Source organism: Melopsittacus undulatus, chromosome 10 (assembly GCF_012275295.1).
Source record: "Melopsittacus undulatus isolate bMelUnd1 chromosome 10, bMelUnd1.mat.Z, whole genome shotgun sequence".
NCBI lineage: Eukaryota > Metazoa > Chordata > Aves > Psittaciformes > Psittaculidae > Melopsittacus > Melopsittacus undulatus.
The window spans coordinates 27294742-27320063 of NC_047536.1; the positions used below are offsets into that span (position 1 = coordinate 27294742).

Consider the following 25322-nt stretch of genomic DNA (forward strand, 5'->3'; position numbering starts at 1 on the left):
TCCATGATGTCCCTTGGGATGTAGCCCATGAGGTGGGTTAAAGGCAATGTCAGTCTTTTTAATGGACCTACAAAGAAAGTTGGTAGCCATGAGGATGGGGTCCCAACAGTGATCAGTGCCTGCAGTTTGTCTTGCCCCCCAGAAATAGTCAGTATTGTGTAGGCATTGTGCTTTGAAGCACCAATGCACATGTGGCTGCAGGGAACTTGCATGAAGAGCAGCAGAGGGCAGCGACAGGGAGTTGAACAGACGGGTTCTTCTAAACCTTGCCTTGAAATAACTGAGAAGTGGAGAGGTGGAGTATTGTGGTGGAGATATCTACCAGCAGCTGTTCACTGCACCAGGGTATTGGTTACATGCATTGGCATAGATAATTCCAAGTGATCTGTGTATACTTATGGTATAAACTCAGAGGGGTTTCAGAAATAAGGAGTCTTTGTGAGGTTTTGTTAAATGAATATGAAAGCAGCAGTTTCACATTGGAAATTTCAACACTTCTCCAAGAGGAGATGGAAAAAATGCTTTTGTCTGCATACAGAGTGTGTTGGAGGTTTAGAAAAGCTGAAAGCAAACCCAGAAGGGATCAAAATAGTTTTATCCATGTGTAACAGAACAAGCAGTTTTGCCTCCTCTGAATTACTGGTCCATGCTAGCATAAGCTCTGAGGTAAGACTATAAGTCCTGCTTTGCATACAGTTGAGAAAGAAATCTTTTGAGGGTGGCATTTTTACTGCATCATGGGAAACTCCCAGGGAAAGTCAAACAGAGAATGGAATAAAGAGCAATGCCATTAGGTCTGGGGGCTTGATACCACTTCTGCACTCTGTGTGTGATTGATTCCTTCCTTAGCTATGTGTGAAGAACAAGGGTGAAGGCTCAGAACTGGCCTGTCACAGGCTGGTTTGTACATCTTCTGCTTCCTCCTTGGGATGGGGAGGCTCCAGAGCTCACCCCAAGAGGCCTCACAGTGGTGCCCAAGTTTCTGCAGCTATTGGGAAGGCCTCTTACATGTCTTCTGCGGCTCTGGGAGCAGGGGGAAATAATCTTTTCCAGATGAAGAAGTCACTGAAGTGTAAATCTGAAGGCTGGGAGAGTGCTCTGGGAATGGCACCATATGTCTGCCCTGTTATTGCACTCATACTGGTCATGGTCATAGGTAGGATGGACACTTGGACCTTTGACCTAACCATGTACAGCTATTCTGATGTTCTTACCTCACCACTATTCAACTTTCAGAGAAGAGCAGCAAAATGTCATAAAGGAAGCTTTAACAGTGTTCAGCTGTAGGGCACATCTCCTGTTACAAAGGATTGTGCAGACTGAGGGCAAGGGAATAGAATATGAACACAAAACATGGCAATCGTTCACTTATAGCTGGAGGCTACGGGCTCCACGGCACAGAGAGCTTAGCCTGGCAGTGATGCAGAGAGCAAATATCCCAACAGGGACCAGGAAAGCTTCCTCAAGCACCAGGGCTTTTGGAGCTTGGGGCACTGTGTGGCATAGGCAGTGTAACACAACCTCGACCTTCACCAGACAGTGCAGAGCACTACTGGGAGAAGACGGGAACAAAGAGCATGTGGAGGTCATGGCCTTCCTGATCAGTCTATTTTGGGTGAGCTTGAAGGCTGAACTTTTTTGGTTCTCCAGTGCAGCCCATTTTCATCACCCACTGGAGCTCTTTCACAGTTGTGTTAAAATCGTGGATGAGTGTGGCATTAGAAAGGGAAAATGGAGGATGGTGAGAACACCCTCATAAACCATGTCCCCATACCCTTGCCTTTCTTATCCTGGCCTGCTTTGCCTTGAAGCTGCTGTGTGTACAGTGTTTTCATGCTGGTCACTTGATAAATCGAGAAGACACTGCTGGAATACAGGCACATGGGGCCTCTGAGCATCCGTTCGCTCCAAGGCCTGCGATCCTCTGCAGTACAGGCTTCCTGAAGGATGAGCTCTGTTTCCTCCATCCATACCCCCTCTGTTGCAGCAAAGAAAATGGTCTTGGCTGGCCTGGAAAAGGCGATCGAGGGGAGGCAGTGGGTGATACCACGCAGACCATGCTGCTGGTGGAGGAGGTGGAGTGGAGGGAAACAACTACATCAAAGTCACTCCAGCCACCTCTCCTCTGCCTTCAAAAATGTCACTGCGGCACCCTCCACTTTCTATAACAATGTTTATCATTGTTCTTCGATTGTCTGGGACAATAAATGGTTGGAAATGAGCATATATCACCAGGAAAACTCTGCCTGCCCCTTCCCCCAAGCAGTGTCATAAAAACGTACAAATTCACATTAATAATGAAGTGCATTTCCCTGAGAAGCCACTGTGTATCTCAGGGAGAGCAGGCAAGGTGGCAGTTGCTGCAGAGTTTCCTATTAAAGAGCAGAGCAAATACTCATAAATCTGATGAGGGGCCAAAGCACATGTTAGGGCTGTCTCCCTCTTAATGGAACCTTTTCTGAAATGAAAAAAATATATATCTCGATACATTCAGGGTATTCATTAGACATGACAACCTCCTCCACTCCCCCATCCTTCCCTCCCCCACTCCTGCATGTGCTGACCCCGGGCAGAAGACCCAGCGCTGAGTGCTGGCAGGGAGGGATTTTGGAGGGGAGGAGGCACTGTTTTGTTTTAATAAAGGGATTGTGTAAATTTACTACGATGAACAAATCCCTCCCGGCCCCATGTCCCCCTCCTTCCCTCCACTCCAGAAGCTGCTGTCGTTCTCTCTGTCTCCAACCCCTGATTCCCACGGCCATCCTGGTTGTCCATCTGCCAGGGGGAGAGCTGATAGAGACAACATTGCACCCAGAGCAGGATTCTTCTTGCAGACTTGAGTGGGGGAAACCTTTCCTGCTGCCTCACACCTTCAAGGGTTTGGCCACCTGGGTTCCTGGGAAAACGCGATTCTCCAGACACAGGGAGGTGGGAGGGTGAGCAGAAGTCCCCTTGGCTCTCTCTGGGACTCTGATCTTGCTACCTGGTGTGGTGTCTTAATGTTTTCACAGGCTGGAAACACAGGGTCTGCTGCCCCTTTCCTGAAGGTGAGATGCTCTTGAAAAAGAAACACCGTCACAGTTCTGTGCTGAGCATCGCTTGTTCTCCTTCATTCCTCTTCTTGTAGACAGGGTCCTGAGTTGAGCTGCATTGGTGTAAAACCTGTGTGACTCTGCTGATGTGTGAAAACCTGTGTAAAGGCCTGATCCTTCCTCAGCCAACAGACCCTGCCTAGATGCACAAACAAACCCAGTTGTGAATTGAGAAGATGGGAAGAAACAGCAGAATGAGGCTTGAAGACTACAACTTAATAAGAATGAATTATCTGTTCATTATCCCAATAAATAGTGAAAAATCTCTTCCTCTTTTCCTCCTCCCATAAAACCGTATCTATAATTTTCCTCATTTTCCATCTGTGCTCCATCATATTTGCACTGAGTGATCATCCTGCTAAATTACATTATTTTTATTGAAAGGTGCTTTTGAGGGCTGGATACTGCTCGTGCCTCTTCCTTTTGTTATTGATCTTTGTGATTTGATTGCTGAGGTGTAAAATATATAAATAAGACACTGATACCCTTTGAAATCTCACTGGGTAAAAATGTTCTGCTATAGATTATGAAGGTTGTAGCATTTAATAATATCAGATGTAGCAAGGAGAAAGAAAGATTTTTATATCATTATGAATACTGAATGATTGAGGAGATAGGTGCTGTTCAAGGTCAGTTAGATTTTTGTTGAAATACTTAAAAGTTGCTGTTTCTTTGTGAGCAGAAGAGTTCCTGCCTACTGGGGGCAGGAACTGTCATATACAGTATGCCTATACAGAGCCTAGAAACAATATGGGTTGACCTAACGGGTTGGATGTGCTAGTGCAATGCTAAGTAACACTGATCTTAATAGCTACCTGTACTATTCATAAAATGCAAGTAGATCTACACTGATATATCTGTGCTGACACACTCTGATGTATCATCTGGCCTGACCCTGCTCTCAGGGAAGCCAGGAACACACTATCAGTGGTTTTAAGAGGAGCGTTACTAGATTGAAAAAATGCTGTCCAGGAAAACTTTGAAGATTTAAACATGCTAAATTAAACTAAATAAATCAGTAAGTTCCAATCTAACACTGGGGAAACAGTGATAGATTTCAGAGGATATAGAGAACTGAGGCTTCACTAGAACAGGACTATTTTGAGAGAGGAGTGATAGGTTGGAAGTAGCCCCTTGTTGAGAATGGGCTCTGTGTGTCCCTTCCAGCACAAGCGAAAGACCTTTCCTCTGTCTGCTCTTCTCTCCTTCATGGTGCTCAGCTATTTTACCTACTTTATCCCAGCAAAAGTCTGTTTTAAAATAGGACTTCCCCATTGATATTTTTTACCATCAAGAAGTCATTTTCCAACAAGATGTTGTCAGAAAAGTCCCATTCAAACTGAGCAATCATAGCTCTCATTGCAATGAACCCTCTCTTTCTGGCTGATTACATGGTGAGCAGAACCCTCAGTTTTGCTGGTAAATTCTGCTTACAAGTTGTGGGGGACACAACTGTAGGCAGCTGCATCCCAGCATGTCTGATTCTCCTGAAAGGGTTCCTCAGTTGTTAATGTTTGCTGGTAAGAAGAAATGAAAGATGAAGAGCAAGCTAAATTCTCTGAAAAACAGTTTTGGACTACTAATCCACACAATTGTCCTTGCCCATGTTAATGCCAATATTGGCTAATAGTGGAACATGATGTTCAGAGCAGCTCCTACTGTTTCAGAGGGATGAGAAAATAAAATCCACAGAAGAAAAAAATCTTCTATTTTGGTATACTTAACACATACAGTTATCTACGAGTCCTATATATCATTTAACAAATTGCTTTGCAATTCTTACAGGGCGTGGTATAATGACTGATTTAAAATCACTGCATTGCTTAAACTGCATTGTTCTTCATCAAGTTGAGTCATTTTTATGTGAAGTGTCAAGCTCTCTAACAAATAACTGCTGCCAGACAAATCAAGTTCCTCATCTTAAAGCTACGGCTAAATAGTTTATAGCTTTAATCTGCTCACTGAGGTGTGCAGTCTATGACAGTAATTATAAATGCAAGGAGAAATTATAGCTGAATGCTTTAACTGCATTAGGAGCCATTTGATGAACAATCATGATTGCCTGCTCATTTTCAACAATAGAGGGCAAGTTAGTGTCAGTGCATTAGAGGATTTTCAGTTCTGCTCTGCTCTTTCTTCCATTTACCACAGAATGTCAGTTGTCTCCTATAAAGTAGAAAAAAAGCACTGTAGAAGCTTTAAACTTGATGGTTAAAAAAAGACAAAGGAGGAGACAGAGAGAAAAACTGTTTATCATTATGACTCATTTTTTTGTTTTGCAGCAGCCTTACTTTCAAATTAGTTCATCTCAGGTAGCTGCTTGTTTACTTAGCAGGGTCTTTTGCAAAAGAAATCTCTGCAATTAAGTTCATAATTTGAGTCTACAGAGACTCATTTCTACAAGAAGTTGTAGATAAGATGGGACAGAGCCTCAGTTACTGATCTGTTTATAGCCAGTATCACCTGACTTGAAAATGAGAAATATGATTCTGCCTTGTCGGGTTTTTTTCTTCTCCGGACAACATAAAATTTCTAATTTAGTTGAAAAAATGAACAAATGTTCTTCAAAGGTATAAGCCAACAAACAAATTACTTCTAATTAAAGTCACGTTCCCTAATGTTTGAGGGTTTTCTTTGAAGAATAGCAATAAGAAACGAGTTTGAAGTAGGTTAAATGAAAGAGAATAGAGATGTCTGTTTTATATGACACAAATCTTACATTGCATTACTAAAGCCGTATCAGTTAGAATTCAGGAAAACACCAAAGATGAATATAAAGCAGATATATATGTCTTTACACTTATGAAGAATTTATAGCAAATTTCTCATAAACAGCCTCACAGAGGTCTTAAAAATAAATTCATAAACATAACACATTTTTCTAGAGTACTAATGCAGATTATTCATTATATTTTTAATGACAGCTAACATTTTGAAGTATAACCTTTAATAGTAAATGTCATCAAAATACAGAAAGTATTTTATGTATTTCTATACTTTGAGTATTCTTTCCACTGGTTTATTTCCATTTATTTCCATATATTTTCTCTATTTTTATTTCTATTTCACTACAATGATGCCTAGAAGTAAACACAAATGTATGTGCGCATTTTAAGAATCTCAGTATGCTTTATATTTCTTGTCTCTAAATACTGTGCTCTCCTCTATGTTATTGCTCAAACGTATACTGGATCTTCAAAATACCATGGTAAGAATAATTAAACTCTGAAAATCCCTATTATTTGATCTAGTATCCTTGCAGATCTCAGGGAGAAACCATATGAATAAACTCTGGCCTCCATATTTCTTACACAGTCAGAACTTCAGTAGGCTTACGGCTCCAAAAGTGTAATAAAATCTTTACAATGCTATCCAAAATACCCCATCATTTCATACAATTTGTGCTATCATGCATACCAACTAAAATTATAGTTCCAGATAACAGTGCTATCACTCTGTCATTGCAATTTAAATATATTTTTTTCAAAGGTAAGATACAACCTGCATCTTGATATAAATTAGAAATGGATGAGTATTAAGAGGACAGCAATTTCTCTGTACCCAAAGGCAGGAAGGACACTACCTTATTTATGTAGTTACACATCACCTGAATAAAACCCACAATGTGTCTGCGCAGGTTACTGAAACGCAGAAACCTCTCTTTTTTTTTATTTTCCCTTGGGGATTTTTTTTTCCTTTGTATTTGTTCCCCAAATCCTCAGATATAGTAATGTATTTATAAAGGTGGGTGTTTGGTTTGCCTCTTAGTAATAATATAGTGCTTTTAAGACCGAATCAGAAACATTTGTCATGTATTAAGCCATGAATGTGCCAAAATAACTGTTACATTAATATATTTGGCAGATAGCTTTTGTTTGATAGTACCCAAATTATTGGTTTGCTCTAATATCTCTTGTGTGAAAACTATGAATGTCAGAGTCTTAATAATCATTAACTGATGGGAAAGGAAACAAAGTATGGTTTATTTTTCCTAACCAGTCTCTTATAGTCTGCTGATATTTTGTCAGATATGTTGATTTTAAATGGTCAAAAAACCAAGGAACAACATGTTAGGTTAAAAATGCTAAAATAGAAACTTACAGGAATTAGCCCTATTTAGAAAACAAACTCTTTTTGGGTTAGACAGAATTTTGCTGGCTAAAATATGCAGAAAGCATAAATCTAGTCAAATGCAGACAGCACGTTCAAGATGTATGTAAAACTTAAATCTTACTGCACTCGAATACTGACGTTATACTCCATAGTAATAGCTTCTATTACCCATCCCAAAGTAAGTCTTTGATTAGTGGCTTAAATTATTCAAAAGTAGCCTTTTTAATGGAGCCTAAGTGACGCATAGTCCTTGTGCTGGCTCTGTACACAGAAAGTGTTTCTAAAGCTTCATGAATATTTCCAGCAAACAAATGTGAAATCTTCACACAAACGGGTATTCAACCTCAAAGTGCTGCACCCTCAATTAGCCAGAGAATAGCCACAATAGCAGGTGGCGTAAGTGACAACTCACAACACATCTTTAATTTTGACTGTCTGACAAATTCATTTCCCAAATGTTATTCAAGTAATGAACACACTGGAGAAAATCTGAATCTGCACATGATTATTTTGTGAGGAGAAGCAGAGCCTGAGTCTGCTGGAGAAATTGTTGGGAATGACTAACAGAGTTTTCCTGGAAATAAACTCATTAGAACAAAAAAACTTCTATTTGGACTTTTTAGTTGATGTTCTGCATATTTATTTAAATCAAGAATATTCAAGTTTGTGAATCAAGTAAAATTAAAACCGCAAAAACTGTGTGTCATTTGAATATTACATTACATGTTATAAACATTGGTTGTGGCAATTGGTGTATCTTGCAGCAAAATAGCAACACTAACGTAGAAGTATCCTACTTACAGGTCTTTGAAATATTAAGCTTGTAAAAAAACTAGCTGCTTTCTCAATTAAGCATTAACACCCCCCCAGGTTACACAAGAGCTTGCACTGAAGTCAGGGATATTTATGGATTGACAAGCGCTCCCACGAACATGAAACAAAATATAGTCAAACATCTCAAAAGGTTAAAAAAGGAATAATGGAGAGATGGGTTAAAATGATGCGACAAAAAAGGCCACTCACAATAGTAAGTGTTTAAGTACACGTAAAATATTAGAATATTTTACAAAACTGAATCTCCAATTACCAACAGAAGCATAACTGAACTAGACATGAACTTCTCAGAGTTATTTGTAGGTTCCTGGGTCTGGGTTTTAGATTATGAGAAACTCAGAATAATTAAGATTTTGCTAATTTGACATTTGAATTGTCTTTTCTCCTATCAAAATCAGATTTACTGGTGTGTTAGCACTGAAAGAGTTAATAGCCTTTTGGTTTTCTGTGCTTTATTTTCCCCATGTTTTCCATTCTTATTGCAAAGAGTAGCATTTAATTGTTGCATTCCACACTGAAGCGCATAGGATGTGAAAACATAAATTCTTAGAAACAAAAAAGGAGAGTGAGACCTGGGAAAACAGCTATCCTGAAAATACTAAGAAGCAACTTCTCTATTTAGAGCAATGTGGTTATGCATTTACCAAGCTCTCTTCTTGAAAACATTATAAAATGGGTATGTACATGCAATTAGACAAATGAAGCAGGAGTACATTAGGAATTTTATACTGTTTTCCTGCATTTAAGAAAGTACAAATGTCTTACGAAGCCTCCTTAAAAGGATGAAATTAAAACTCGCTATAGAGCATGCATACCTTAAGAGTTATTCTTCATCCACTTCTGCTACAAATTGTGAATGGTGTTCTGGTGACTTGCTGTGTGTTTTGCTTAGATGAAGTTTTACTGCATGTTTGCTTGCAAATGTCCGACAGCACAACTTACATTTGAACTTAGAGTCTGTGTCCTCTTCTCCAGCTATTGTTTCAGGAGATCTTTGAACTGAAACTCTGGAGATTTCTTGCTCTACCTTGGTTTGCTGCTCCACAGCCAGCCTGTTCATGTCTTTCATTTGGAAACCTAGGTGAGATTCTAAGTGGCTAATGTAAGTAGATGGGGTTCGAAACTGAGATGCACAGTCGCTGCAATAAAAGACTGGATGTCCTTTGTCCATGTTTTTCAAGAACTTTGTCCCTCCAGTTTTCCTAAGTTGATACTTGACATTTGCCAGCCAATGGCTGATGGTGGTCATTGACAGTCCAGTAAATTTGGAAATCTGCATGCGCTCCTGTGGGCCAAGGTCTGATAATAAATATTTACCTTCAGATGTCTGGAAGAGGCTGGAAGCAAACTGAGCTTGCAAAATGAGAAGATGCTGAGGATTCCAGTTTGACTGTCTGCCCTTCCTTTTATGCAGAGTGGAGACTTCTGTTGAGACATCCTCAAAGCGTCGGACATCTATTTCCAATTTCATAGATGGGATCCTTGAAGATGCCGCAGGTTTTGGTGTAGTAGCTTTGGGAAGAACTTTGACCATGTCAGCGATGTCAGACAGAGCATGTTTTTGAGGTGGAGAAGTACAAGATTGTGCTTGAGGTGACTCAGCTTTCTTGCCTTTGGATTTGGTCAGGTCAATAGGCTGATCATTGTTTTCAAATAAATAGTGCCTGGATACACTTGCAGGCTTTGGTGGCGTTGGAGCTGGAGATAAAACTGGCTTCTCCATCATATTTAGATTACTTTTGTGGAACATAGAAATTGTGCTAGAGCTGGGGCTGCAGCTGGATTGAGGCTGTAAAGGCTCAGTGGCTTTGCCCAAGTGGTTATTCAGCACTGACTGCAGTGCACTGAGAGGGTTGACACAAGGCAGGTCAGATGAATGGTTGGCAGCAGCACAACCATTACTAAGAGAAGCTGCTGTTGTTTCCTTGAGAACTGGTTTTTCTTTTCCACTGTCCTCTTTAATTTTGTCTTCTTCTTTCAAGGGACATGGTTCTGTCTTTTTTGGCTCCACAGAGGCTTCAGATTTGAGGAGAGGTTCTCTCTCACCCTGGTTGAGTGAGGCAGGCTCAGCTTGGATACTCTCTTTAGCATAGTCCTTTTTTACCTCCTCCTTGTCATCAGTTTCCTTCTTCACTTGAGTGCACTGGGCCACATTTGCTGAGATAGGGACCAGAGGCATGACCTTCCACTTTGGAGCTATGGGCCTCAGTTTATTGGTGATAGTTGGCCTGATTTGCAGTACTTGAGAACCCACAGGCAAAGATGGCTTAGCTCCTTCTGAGAGCTGATAAGCTGCGTGGATGCTGGGATATGCACTCCAGCTAGGAGCTCCATTCTGAGCTTTATTGATGGCTGTCGTGACAGTGTTCTCCAAGGACTTTAAAATGTCCCCACCACCCTTTGAACCATCTTCTAAGTCTTCTTCTCTGAGGTACTGGTATTTCATGGTGGGATCCAGTGGTTTCTGAAGAGTGTCTTCATACTCCTCAGTTTTTACTGCTTTCTCATCTTTGTTTGCATCGTCAGCTTTATCTTTTTTGCTTTCTTTTTTTAGTTCAGAGGTGGGAGCTATGCATTCTGCAGATGATTTACTAGTTGATTTTGAAACCGGGCTGTCACTGGCAGGTGCTTCAGACAGTGATTGCATTTTTTCCACAGCTAAAGGATCCAGAACAAGTTGCTTTCCTTTCTTTGAAGCTGAACTTGTGACTTTCAAAAAATGGCCAGTGACCATCATGTGGGTTGTGAGCTGCTGCAAGGTATCATGGGAACTTCCACATTCCATACACTTCAAAATCTGGGATTTGCAGGCCTCAAACTGCCATGTATAGCTGGCACCATTCTGGTAGCCATAGCGGTTGTTAGATGATAACTGCAGGTTCGCATTCTTCTGAGGAGAAAAAGTATCTGAGAAAGACCCCGTCGTGGAATCGGGGGAACAAGGCCTGTTAACATCAAATACACGTTTCTTTGCTGGAGTGACCAGTTTTGAAGAAATGGTTGGTACCGGCTCCTTCAAAGGCACTTTTTGGTAATGTTTTGTTTTTATCATATGAACACTCAGGTCTTGAAGGGAATCGAAAGAGTCACCACAGAACATACATTTCAGAACTTTTTGTGCATCTTCTTTGTCCATGTCCTGGAAAGCCCTTTTTCGGGGTTTTGAATAGCTGGTAGGTCTGTGCTTGTCCTTTTTATGGTTGTCATCTTGGTAGTGACCTGTCTCATTCATATGAACTGTCAGTTCTACCAGCGTGTCGTAGGCAGCACTGCACTGCCGGCACCGAAACCGGCTGGCACCCGTGAACACAGTTCCACACATTTTGCTGCTCTGCCTGTAGAGCTGGACCGAGCTGAACAGGTTGGGTTTCGAGACAGGTCTGGAAGGTAAATTCTGCTGTAAGCTTTTGGACAGTGCATCTTGGTGCCAATCAAAATCAGCTTTGTTCCCTCCATTTCTGTTGTCACAACTCCTCTTTTCAGAGTTAGACAATTTGAAACCCAGCCCTAAGCCTGTCCAATAAGAGTCCGACAGTATGTTGGCATAGACGGCTGTCATTTTATCCATGCAATTGTGTGCTTCATTCTGGGCTTTGGGATGGCTGCTGGTTTTTGGGTCCTGTGGCTCTCTAGAGCAAATGCTTTTAATATCTGCCACATGGTCACTACCATCACTTAGTAGTGATTCGTTTTCAGCATCCTGGTTAGATATATGACTGACAGGGGAATTCTGGTAACTGAAGTTCCCTTTCTGCTCAGGACCCACTTCATGTTCCTCATCCGTGCCAGTGTCATTGCTGCCCTGGAGCTGAGCAGTTGAATTGTTGTCATCATCATCTTCTTCCTCCTCCTTTATATCTTCCTCTTCCTTTAAATCTTCCTCTTGGACATAACCTGAAATGTAATGTCAATATATGAAATAACTTGTTAAAGAAGAATACTACAGTCCAAGCTTTCTAGTTTCACCACATCTTTTCTTTACTGGACTTTCTCTAATTTACAACTTTATTGACTGCTAGCTCTGGAAGTAAAAAAAACCAAATTATGCCTCTTTTGTGAAGGTTGCTGTATCTCACTGGCAGATGATCATAATTCTTTATAACTGCCAGAGATTCTGAGTTAATAATTTTGCTGTCATGGGAGTATAATTCTAACTGTCCCATAATGGGACAGTTGAAAATTCATGTGTAAGAATTTAAAGTTTATATTAAAAGATTCAATTCTATCAAATTGTTTTTAGCCTCAGTGAAAGACAGGGTAGAACTTGCATGGAACGGAAGAAAAATAACTGCCATAATCTTCTTGGTTCATAGCATCATCTAGGTACAGTAACCTTGTGCCATTTGATCACCTAAAACTGCACTTTAGAATGTACACAAATAATTTATATGTCAAAATACAACATCTGAAAGTACTAATAGGCATAAGTGGAACTCTTTTGTTTATAGATGTATTGTCTGCGACAAAAGCAAATTGCACTTCAGTAAAGACATATCCATAAATTTCAGGGCAAGAACCCTTGGAAGCTACAGAAGCGTACTACGATGTGACAGAGGTAGACCAAAATCAACCGTAAAACTGAAAAAGTAGAACAAATCCAGAAATATTTTCTTTGACAAATTAGATTATTTGATTAATAAAATGAATTTGATACTGGAAGAGCTGTAAATTTTAAAATTCATTTAGGAATTCAGGTTGTTGGGTTTTGTTTTGTTTTGTTTTCTGGCCTTATATCAGCAGTAATTCTGCCTAAGTTACAGAGATAACCTGGTTAAAACAGAGGATTTTATGGGTGAACTGGCTCTGTTGCAGTTAGTGAATAAATTCTCAATGACTCAACACAGTCAGCAACTCACTGCCAGACCCCACAAGAAGGGATGAAGCAGAACGAATGGCACAGGTGTTTTCACAAAACCCCAGTGTAAATTCTTTAACAGCTCCTGCAAAGCTGATACGTGTAATGCAAGCAGACACTGAAACAATTCACTGCTATTGACAGCCACTCATCAAAACTAAATGTGGATTTCAGCAGCATGGGTCTTTGTAGGAGATACATTGATGAGCTCTTGCAGTGAGGTGCAAACACAGTGCTGCTAACCCTAGTGACTGCCCTGCAGTCTCAGGAGTACTTTGCTGTGTTTCCTTAAGATATAGTCTTTTTGTATCAGATAAATATGCCAAAACTCTCAAATCAAAGCTGCCCTTAAAATAACTAAGCAAAAATAAAATTCTAGTATTCATAATTGTGAACTAACACCAAGAGCTCAGAAAGCACAAGTTAAATCAGCCTAAAAGTGTTATTTGTTTAAAATTCAGTTTCGTCCCATCTTCTGAGAAAAGCCATTTTATGGTTCTGTGAGAATCTGGCTCATTTCACTCCCTTGAATCCAGCACAAATTACAACCTTTTAGCAAATCAAAGGGATGGACAGAAAAGGTAGAAGCATTTTGATTAACACATGGACAAAGCCTTCCAGAAGTTTTTCAGATGTGCTTTAATTTCTCAGTGTATTTGCATGTGCATCTCAGCCCTTCTAACACATTTACCACCAAGCCAAAGAGATGAACTAGAACTAGAGGAATACCATCAAGCCAGAAATGAACTAGAAGAACCGTTTCCTGGATGAAGCTGCAATATAAGAAGAGGGAAACGATGTCACTCTCTGTAGACGGGCTAAGAAACTCACATGAATCATCTTCCCTATGCCCTTCCCACAGTCTTAGGACCTGCATAGAGCACAGCAGCTTAGAGCTGGGCTTGGCTTACTCCAGGGATGATACCAGGTAGCTTCACAACCACAGGCAGCAACTATGAGCAAATGACCTGGACAGTATTTTACCATGGTAAAATAATCACATAGCAGTAGGAACACTGTGCTCTTCAGCAGATGCTTCCAGCAAAGCAGCAAAATAATATTAAAGTGTTAAATAATAAAAAATAAGCCTTTTAGTAGTGGGTCGGGGTACAGCAAATATTAATACCCTGTCTACAGGTGACCAGACTGAGGCAAGCAGCAAAGACAACACAGAACAAAAGATTTTTTCTCCTCCCTAAACTTTTTCCCCAGTAACCAGGCGATACTTTCCATCTACCCCTTTCCAAGCTTGTATGTTTTTCAGGGACCAAGGAGAACAGAGGGACATGGAGGCGGCAAAAGCTCCTACACGTCATGAGTAGTAACCTTGTTAAACAAGCAGCACGAACTGATGAGCAGGCCTGACATGGTTCTCACGGTGTTAGAGACACTGTACAGCGTAGGTAGCGATGCTGGCCCCTTGCCAGGATGTATCACAGTGCCAGGCATATTACACCCAGCAAAACAAAAATAAGGAGGGAATCCAGTGAAGGAATCAGACAAAACAGACAACAAACAGCATTCACATGGGTTTGGATCAGTGCAAATTTGATTCTCCATTTCAACACCAATTCTTTCAATATTATTAACCCATTTGTCACCAGAAGGTATTTTGGAAGATACACACAGTAGTTTCTCCCTCACAGCATCCTTTGTCCTTCTGAAAGGATTTACCAGGAGAAGCAGAAGTACCAGACAGCTGCACATCCCCCACAATACAGATAAAATTTTCTGCTTAATTAGGCATTGACATGTTTACTATAACCTTTACGGAAGAGTAACTCATGCTGAGAAATCCTCTTTTTTGTGTCTGTATAAGGTACAGACACAATCTTATGAAAGTGGTAAAAGCAACTTACTCGAAAGCATCATCAGAATCTCACAAAACCATCAGTCAGGTCTATTTTAATGGTTGAGGGTTCTGGGCAGCTTTGGAAATGCATTTCAGTACCCTACTTGTAAAACCATTTCTGTTTATGTAAATGATTTAAATTGCTGTGGGCATTTTAAGGACAGTGGAGACCTCTTCTGCACAGACAACCTAGGGTACAAGGAACACACATGTCCTTCCAGCAGTGGGTTTTAGTAAGAATTCACTGGACACGAAGCTTGATGTGAACTGATGTAGCTATTTAACAGAAAAAAACATTAATTTAAGTGGACTTTGCATTATTTATTTTCTAAGTAAAAGGTGTCTTAAGCCTGTAGACCCACATGCTTTAAATGCAGTGTTTGTAATAAGTAGCATAAATTTTGCACGTCATGCTGATGTCCATATAATAAATTGTTGAGTGACCTGTTCTCTTCCCACCAGTTCTCCCCCAGGCTTATTCTGACATTCCAAACCTCTGAGATGCTTATATACAGCTGTCTTACAGGAGAAAAAATAGAATTAAAGAAATCCAAACTCATGCTTCCTCCTTCACCCAGATGAGAATTGTTCCTACCAAAATGAAACAGGCACAGGCAGAGATGTAATATGGGCAATGTGCAGTCCTGAAGAAGTGGGGGACTAAAATTTCCCTGTCATCTTAAGGACTGGACAAAACCCAGGAGATTCTGAGCACTGAACGGAAGCAGGTTCTGGCTTCCTAAATGGAAATTTGGGTTTAGTGCTGATTGAGCCCAAGACAGCATATGTCAAAATCATGACATCAGGAGGGATAATACTGTCATATTGATAATAATCATAAACACAATTCTAAAATGTTTTAACTTTTAAAAGTTTTCCTCTGTGCGTTTGTGACTGGATTCATGGTAACTTCAGAAATCTGCTTCTGTAGGACAAGGGCTGCAATGAACAGCTGACTGTTCTTCAAAAGATAACATTTTCTTAGGTATTTCTATCACATTACTGCAGAGTAACTAGAAGAAAGCAGGCCCAGCTAACACAGCTGAAAAAACTCTTCTCTGAATGTATGAGTCTAACACCATGCACATGCATGTTGAAGCCTTGACCCTGCCATGCAGAAGGTGCTGAGCTAAGCTCCAGGTGATGCTGAACCCGGCATTGACTTTCAGGCCCTCGCACCCCTGCCTAACCTGTAATTTGCACCACGTTGTACATCACTTCTGACCTTGAATTGTAGAGTGTGAACACATCTTTTTTTTTAAAGTGTTCACTCTGACTGTTAACTTTTCCACCAGTGGATGCTATTTTCACTCAAATTTGCTCTTTTTCCACATAGAGAAACATTTCTTAAAATATATACATACATGTTTCTTTCCAAGACTGGAAAATTTATTTCCTGCCAAGAAAAGGGACAGTGAATCATTGTCCAGAACAACACTGCTAATCCCTGTAAAACCCATGCACCATCTGCACTTCTTCATATATATATTCCAGTTCTACTTGAAATAACATCATTAGTAAAGCAATCTCGCAGTGCTATAAGGTGATCTTGTTTCCTTCTTGTCTGGCTTCAGCTCAAACATCTTTTTGTGTTTGGCAGAAACTGTTTCTTTCTCTGAAATATTTCATGCAGATAATGGATAATGACCACTTCTCATTCCTGTTTCTCAAAAATGTCTAACTACATTAGCTACCCAAAGACAAATCTTAACCTGGCTCTTTGTGGAAGTTCATGGCTATAGATTCATCCCAGTTTGAAAATGAACTTGAGAAATAAATTGGCAGCTGTGGAAAAAAAATTCCTGCTCTGTTGCATAACTCTTATAGAAAAGACATTTTGGAATTTAACAGGAGTAAAACCAATGGAACACTCTGGAAGTGCAATGGGGTTTATGGAAAGAACTCTTAAATTACAAAATTTGTAATACAAGAGTCAATAATATATATTTCAGAACTTTCTAGGCTATATTCAAAAATTCTGTACCAGGAAAGCACCTTCCTGTTAAGTTCTGCAGAATGGAAAGGAAATGCAGGGAAAGGTCCCATTCTTACCATGCAGAAAGCAAAGAGCAGCTCATTCTGCATCACAGGTTTCAGAGGCAGAAAAGCATCTCTGTTAGCTGGTCTAAACATCCTGGTAGTGTGTTTTATCCCTAAACCCATGTGTATCCTGATAAAGGTTCTAGATGTTCTCAAAAGCTCAGAAAAGCTTGAATATGTTCAGATGCCTCTTTTCTAGAAGGCCAGTTAATTACTTTGGATAACAGGAAATTATTTGCACCTTTTGCTGCTATTACTAACTCCAAGCTCAGTTTGCAGTGGCTTGGTGTGGAAGCTGTCAATCACAACTGATGCAATTCTGTGTCCAAAACAACTTGTCACCTCAAAGGAGAGATTTCTCCCAATATTCCTTTGCCTTTGTTTTGTTTTGTTTTTTTTTAGAGCTTTTTCAATAGTTCCAGCAGCTGCTACTGGGCATGAATTCCTGACTCCTGCAGAGTAGGACAAGAACCATCCACAACCATCCTGGATGGACAAAAGGAACCTCTCTACTGCCAGGCTTGTGAAGCCACTGCAGCTCAGGAGCAGGGAAACTTGGAGTGGCTTCTGCCATAACTGAATTTTAACACACAAATGAAAGTCCATGGAACCATAACTATTATTTATAGATGATGCTGAAATGAAGCAATTGGGGCTTTTATTTTGTTACACTCTAATTAGAGTTGTATTATAAAGTTTTCTATTAAGTGTCCAATTTCCTACTGGTTTAGAACGCAAAATACCCACTAGTTTCAGTGGGACTCTTAGCTTCATAAAGGAGAACAGATTATGTCTTTTGTACATTGCATCCTACACAGTTATGAGTCAAATGGAAATGATCAGAGGCTGGAACTACATGCACAGGGAACTAGCTTGTGAGTGATCCATGAATCCAAAGCAAAACCAATCATAAACCAGGAAAAAAACCCAAAACCAAAAGGAAGACTGAAAAAAGTGAGGTGAACTGATGAACTCTGCTGAGCTGAGAGTCTGTGGCAGGCACAAAATTGTTAGGGAGTTTTTTCTTGAATAATTTTCCTTAAGGATGATGTTTACATAGTTATTGCACTGAGAAATAAAAACAGCTTCAAACATATTTGCCTTGTTCTGGATCCAGTCAGTTTGAACAGCTGAATGGCCAGGTGCTAGCTATTGCAGAAATGGATTTAACCATGTTCAGAGCCAACAGTTCAAGTTCCTTACATGAGGGCTTATAGTGTAAGTGAATAATTTGCCTTTAGTTAAAAACATTCATGCTTATTATTTTCTACAACCCCCTGGTTGCATTGCTTCAACCAGCTGAAGGTGTTTGATATTCTCCAGATTGTATTTGCAAGAAGTGTGCTTCTAATGAAAGCTGCACCACCTGAATGCAAAGACCTTCCCAGCCCCTTGCCATGCAGGATCAGCAGCCCTGGCCTCTGACCCTGTCCTGCCTGCCCATCCCAACTCCTCAGCGGGCAAAGGTTTATACAGGTATCAGGCATTCATCACATCCCAACAGCAACATGTGCTGCATTTAACTGCTGGCATGGACACAAAGGGTGCTTTCCAAATTGCAGTTTAGTCCTCAACAATTAAAGGAATACAGCAGCAAATATGTTTTCCTCATTAGTAATTTTAATTGCTGCAGTGTAAATCACTTTGCTGATGAAAACGTAAGTTTGAAACTTTTGCCTCTCTTTGTCTTTCTTCTGTTTTTTCTTGTCCTATTTATTGTTGTGGAAAACAGCAAAGTGGCTTTATAAATGTACAGATTACCTCATTTGAAACCCAAGTTTCAAATTATGTTTCCCTCTTTCAATATCCTACGTTCCCCTAAGTGCCAATGTAAATTTCTTTAAATGACATGAGCCAGCAATCAAAATCACAAAAAAATATATATCTATATAAATTGAAATTGTAATGAGTCTTACCAGTGTATTGCTAACACTTTGGTTCATTTGATATGAACTTTGTTTTTTTAAAGTACCACATGGTAAGGCTTTGAAACTTCAGTTTGTAAAAAAAAACTGTAACAGCCTTACAGCCTTTGAAGTCACTACTGATATAACTCTGAACAGATCCATTCAAGTTCAACTAACATCAGACAAATGTTTAGTGTATCAGAGGAAGCCACAAAAGCAAGGATTTCATCAATATTTCACAACAGCCTCAGGGAAACTGTAGATTGCAATGCTGTAGGGCAGCTAATGGAATTACACACAAGGGTTTTGTACATTTAAAATAAGCAGCTACTAAAAAAATTACCCTTCAGTTTGATAGAAACTGTATAAAACTGCAGATGGGAAACAATTAAATAGCTACCAACATTTATCCATGTCAGTCTGATAGGTCATTTAATAACAGGTATTTCTTTCCTCCTTTCTTTTTTTTTTTCCTGGTAGGGCAATAATAAAGATTAACATTTATGAAAAGTAGTATAAAATATAGTACAGCCAAATGAATAATTAAAGATGCTTCTGAAGAATTTGTTTGCTATTGTATGGCCGTGAAGACAGCTCTCCAGTAATGAAGTACATTTATATTAAACACAATTATAAGTAGAAAGAAGATGAGGATTATGTTTATGGACACTTGCTTTTTATTCTAAAAAGAATAAATCTTTGACTCATTTCTGTTGAACCCATGGACAGCATTTCTGCACAACGCATTCTGCTTGAAGAGTTGGGCTTTGAATGCGTGTAGGGGTAACTTGAAGCTGGACATATTACATGTAATAAACCAGTGTAAGATCAACACTTTCCCTTGAAAGGCTCTTGATCAGAGTGAAGAATTCTGCGTAGGAAAGCACAATGTTTATTCTAAAAATAGATCCATATAATCATAGTCCTTTCATTACTATGTTCAACGGGTAAAAATCTTGAAGTACCAACCCTTCACACAGTGGGGTTTGAGTGTTTCGATATGGTCTGCTACTGTGGGAAATTACTATTTCTCTTAGTTAACTGATGCTTGTTCAGTGCATTGATTTGAGAGACAAATGATTTGATTATTATTTTTAAAAGGCTGCTTATTTCTTGGCCTCTCCAATGCAAAACAGACCAGCTTGGCTAAGTACGATGGAGTACCTAGTCTCATGCATAAGAATTTAAGCCCCACTTCAAGAAGGCTCATAAACATGTTAAGTTTGTCTCAGTTGTGGTAAGACTAGACAGACTTATCTGCCATAAAGACATGGCATGATGATGCTTCACTGCCATAATTACTTAATGTTCAATTATTAATATATAAACAACAGCAGCCTGATTTCAGTAATGTGACTAAGGATTAAATGAGTCAGCCTTGATAGAAACTCTGCCAGCACAAGGGGCAAGGCTCAACTGTCGTAACTCTGGCATTTGCCACTGACTGCTGAGGTGGCCTCTTGCAAGTCACACAGGGTCAGTTCAAAGCTCAGATGTTTTTATGGATAACCCCATGAACAGCCGTTTTCTCTTCTAAACCCCAGCCTCCCTGCCTGCTGAACTGCAAAATGCTGCTTCTTGTATACATTCTGCAGGAGCACACTGGGAAATGCACTGTGCTTGTATGGTGAACAGAAAATCTAGAGCTGCTTGACCACTCAGTTTTACGGGCCAGTGATGGCTGGAGCTGAAGCCAAAGGTACTTCTTTCATGTTTTTATTCAAGTGCAGAATTCATGCGCAGCTGAAGATACTGCATAAAATGCAAGTACCTTGTGATAACTTGTTGACTAGGACCTAGTATTATAGCCTATTTGTTTTTCCTAAAGAAATTATTAATATAGCTTTAAAAGGACACTATTATTATAACATTTGTCTGAAGAGCAGTGAGCCTTTTGATTTTCCCTTTGGATATACTGCCATATTGCAGCTCCAATGAGATCTGTTTTAAGCTGTACTTGCCAGTAGTGTTTCTAAATCTGTGCTGGTTACTCATAGCTGGTTAAACCATGGCTGCAACATCATTTTCTTTCTTAACATCTCTTTAGATAAAGTGCATGAGTAGAAAGTGGGAGTATAATGAAATATATCTTCCTCATCTTCTTGCTTTGTTTTGATCTTGCATTCCAGGCAATAAAAAAACCTGCAAATAGTTTTGAAGTGTGAATTTTCATTTGCTGGGATTTCAATGTAAAAGGAACAGTAGTGAAGAATACACAGATCATCAAGTAGTTTATTTCCCTCTTTATTTTCCTTTCAGGAACATACTGTTGCAAATGCTGGTCCAAATGAATAGTCCGTTTCTTTTGTGACAAATATTATGGCCAACGAACATTGACTTTTGACCATCAGACATCCCTGCACTTATAGCCACATAACTATCAAAGCACTAAGCCAGCATGAAGGTCATTACCCAGACGGCATCTTACTTCGACTAACTTCTCAGATATGTAAGCAATAAGCAGTTGCAAGAGATTGATATGATACTTTGTGAGTAATTTGGATGAACTATAACACTAACCCAGTAAAGTATTATAATTTTAAATGTGTCCAGAAAATAATTGAAATTCTGGTTTAGCTTCATCATAATGCACAGTGCCGGGTATATTTAACAGCTGACTAGTTTAGCATGAATATTGCTTTACAAATGAGGTCATATTGTTTTTAAGGAACAATATTGCTATCAAACATGTTTAGGAGGAAAAGCAAGAGATTATGAGTACACTCTTAACCTTTCTGTCTCTTTCTATATCTGTTTACTATGGTGATTTAGGTGCTCAGTGTTGTTTGAAGGCAAACAAGGAAGGTTCTGGCATTTAAAAGAGATCCAGTAATGAGCAACTGGCAGACAGATTCTTTCTTATTATTACTCTGTCACAAAATCTCTGTTCTACATCACTCCATCTTTGCAGCACCAGTCAGAGATGAGAAAGGTCAAAACATCTCCTTCAAATATACAGTCTATACATGCACAACAACATTCCTGAGTAACATCAACAGACAAAATTCAATCTACACTGTGGAAGAGTCCAGAGGTAATGAAGTTTCATTAGAGAGAAGGCTTTCCTCCTGTTGTCACTGATATAGCCTAGGTTGGAGTGAGATCACCTGCTAATCCTAGTGCACAGGTTTTTTATCCCTTACCCTGCTGTCGGAATGAGGGATATCTGAACAAGACACTCCAAAGAGCATTAAATATATACAGTATGTATGCATCCACCTGTGTGATGTTCGGTCATTTCCCTACTAAGGAAGGGAGCACCTAGGGGGTCTGATCCTGTTTTTCACTTCTCATTGCACTCAATGTGGAGATGGCTGCAGCAACTCTGATAAGAATCAATCTGTGATCCTTTGATACCTGTTTGAAAAATGGAAAGAACTTTAAAGGTCCTGCCTGAAGTATTCCCTCAGCGAGGCATGACCACAGATGTGCTGGTGCTGTCTTTGGTAGCATAAACTTTCAACCCTTTTCACCTCAAGCTTTGAGGAAATCACATCACTATTTTAATAGATCATGCAAATAGACTGCATCTTTATTATTACCATTGCCATTTTGTAACCTCTGTGGTTAATGCATTGCCTCAAACACTAATACTACCCTACAAAAATCTTTTACCAACACGGAACAAAATTCTTCCTTCCCTGAAAAGCTCCCAGTTTTGATACCATCCAGTGCTTTCCTTTCTCCTTCTACACAATTCAGGATGCTGCCTTACTGTTTCCTTGCAGATATGAAGGCCTATAAATAGTAAGAATACTAATAATTATCAGTAGTAAAATTAGTACTGTTGGTTCCTTTCTGCAAGAAACTTGTGCAAAACAAATCAATCCATGTCAAAAGCAAAAGCTTCCAACTGATAGGAAAATAAACAGAGTTTCCAAGTATCCATCAAGATTGTTAAAATAATGGAAATTAAAAAAAAAATAAAAATGATTGAAACACAAATATTAATCTGTGTTCTTTCAAATCATGTCTCAAATGATCCAAGCAGGGGCTTAGATCCAGGGCCAGTACACAGACCATTTAGAGATCATAATCACTACAGTCTCAGTGTTGCATTCCTGCCCTGTCCTAAGTGATAACTGAAATTTATCATATGGGACAAAGCATAAAAACCCAGGCAGCAACAACAGGAGGCTGCAGCTGCACAGGATCAACTTTTCCTGAATCTCAGCAAGAAATAACAACTATGAGTTAGGGTAAAAAAATCCAATAATCAGAAAGGTCACTCACTGACAGAAACGACTTCTTCAGCACAGGTATCATAATGTAACTACTGCTGAAGTGAGACACCTCACTGGGTACAATAAAGCTATACATTATATCCATCCTAACTGGATTTAAGGCCTGCAGGAATTCACAAAGCAATCTAGTGGATCAAAAATCCAGACTCCAAAATCCTTAAAGAGCTCAAAGAGGGGACCAACAGTCCACTCTCCATCTCTAACTGAATCAAAACACTTTGTAAACTTGCCTGCATTTTGTTCCTGGGGCCTCACACAGACTTGGAAGGAAAAGCAAGAGAGGGCATCTGACCTCTACCAAATTACTCATTTTTCTGACTTTCTGAAAACTGAATTGCTGCTGCAGGCAAGGTCAAACATAAAAAAAAGAAAAAAGCCATAAAAAGAAAAAGAAGAAAAAAGAAGGTATTTAAAATGTTTACGGAATTTACAGGATTAAAATATTTATTGCTGTTTCCAGTAATCCCAAGTGTAAGTGCAGACAAGAGCTTGGAAAAAAGGTCCAGAGAATTTTTGAGTGTGGTTATACACACCCAAAGAGCAAAACTTCTCCATTTGTATCTTAATTCCTACCTCCCCTGTTTCACTGCCTCCAGTATGCCATCAGCATGCAACCAGGACACCAGCATTTGAGCTCTGCACTTCTGCAGAGGAGCAAATGTACCCGGGATGTTTATTAAGGCATCATTACATGTCTGTGTGGTATCATTTATTTTCTGTGGAAGAGACCATGCCAGGTCAAGATCAACAGTTTGAGCTGACAATTCATCAGGTGGGAGCAGGTGGCAGGGGCGGGATAAGAAATCACTGGAGAAGGAGTACGAAACTGAAATGGATGGAAGTGTAAAAGTAATAAGAAGGTGATCAGTGAAACTACAAACAACAGAAGATAAATCAAATGAAACAAGTGCAGAGAAGAGATCAGTCCAGGAGGGTTTCCTTAAACGTGAACAGGGCTTTAACCTCAATGACAATACCTGAATTCATGTATAATAAATATTTTTCCTCAAAATTCTGCTGGGAATCAGAAGGATGAACAGAGCAGGGTTATTACAAGGGTGCTCAGAAAGAACTGGGAAAAAAAAGAAGTCTACTTCCAGTTGTAGTGGAAATGGATGCAGAGAACATTTAGAAACAAAGCATTACAAGGGATTTTGCACATGACATTTAAATCCAGATACAAACTGCGTTTGTATTGTGAGGGTATGTTACAGGATCTGCACTTACATCTCCATGCAGACCCCTGAGGCAATGACTGAAACCATACAGAAACAAAGAGTGGCAATGATAGCAATGATAGTGAAAATGGAGAAATGGTGAACAAGAACTTTTGAATAAAAGGAACGACTCTCACATTAACTTCAGTACTTCTTGAGCAGGAACCCAACAAATAATTTTCCTGAGGATTGGACTTCACACCAGTAAAATCCTTTTGCTATCAATAATCCAATTATTCATGACACAAAATCTTGTGCACCTTATCTAACACGGGGTTTGGATTGACTACGGATGATGTGAAAAGTAAGCTTCCAATACTTCTTTTGTCCTATGAGTGGGAGTTGTACAAACTTAGATCTGCACAGATTTTTTGATAATACATGATGATACACTGGCAATGGACACTGAGTTGATTTGCTAATCAACTAAAATAGAGAAAGTCCTTTGAGATTTTATGGGTAAAGTTGATTTTGAGCTATAAAATTGAAGCATTTATTACAGACCAGACCAACAACAGTTCATTAGGCTGTCTAAACACTTTCAGTGTAGCCATTAGGTTCAACTCCAAGTAATACTTCCCTTTTAAAGCCTGTCTGGCTGATTCTTCTTCTACCAGGAATAACACCTAAAAATAAATACGAATTTTTAATGTCTTTATTAACCTATGCTAAATTGAAGGCAAAGCATGCCAGATCTAACTAGTACCTGCACAAGGTTTGTCTTGAATGAACACCAGTTTGCCTTGTCTACATGAGCTAATTACTGTACATACCCACCAATGCACAGCTGGAATTTGACTAGTCTGTATTTGAATTTTTGAACGTATTTTACTGTCAATTCATTGCTCCTTCTGTGCAGTGAGTTCCCTGATACTGATTGGAAATATGTTGCACAAACAAAGAGAGAAAAACATGTTTAAAATAAGAAGATGTGGAAAGACTGGAACTGCTTTTAACTCCTATTATTTATGAATTCACTATGTTTTAATACTCTGCCTCTTGAAACAAGAGTCTTTAAACACTCACTGGGAGAAGAACCAGCAAAACTGGACGTCTTTGCTGCTGCCTCAGACAAGTTTAGCTAAAACATGCTTGATTTCTTGGCTACTCATTCACTGCCTAATGGCTTCGGTCCATAAGCAGGATCCAGCAGCAGCATTAATGCTCC

At 39.5% G+C, this 25322-nt stretch overlaps 1 protein-coding gene across 4 annotated transcripts in view; it reads right to left on the reverse strand.

Moving 5' to 3' along the window:
- The window catches only part of TSHZ2 (teashirt zinc finger homeobox 2), a 219085-nt gene that overhangs the window by 71150 nt on the left and 122613 nt on the right, over positions 1–25322 (reverse strand). For 3 of the 4 annotated variants that reach the window (XM_031047630.2, XM_034066721.1, XM_031047631.2), the window contains exon 2: positions 8855–11933. In XM_031047630.2, the coding sequence (XP_030903490.1) occupies positions 8863–11933 (3071 nt within the window). In that variant the 3' untranslated portion in view covers positions 8855–8862. Of the gene's footprint in view, positions 1–7568; positions 11934–25322 lie in introns of those variants that run through there. The other variant, XM_005147566.3, reaches the window with a different exon arrangement.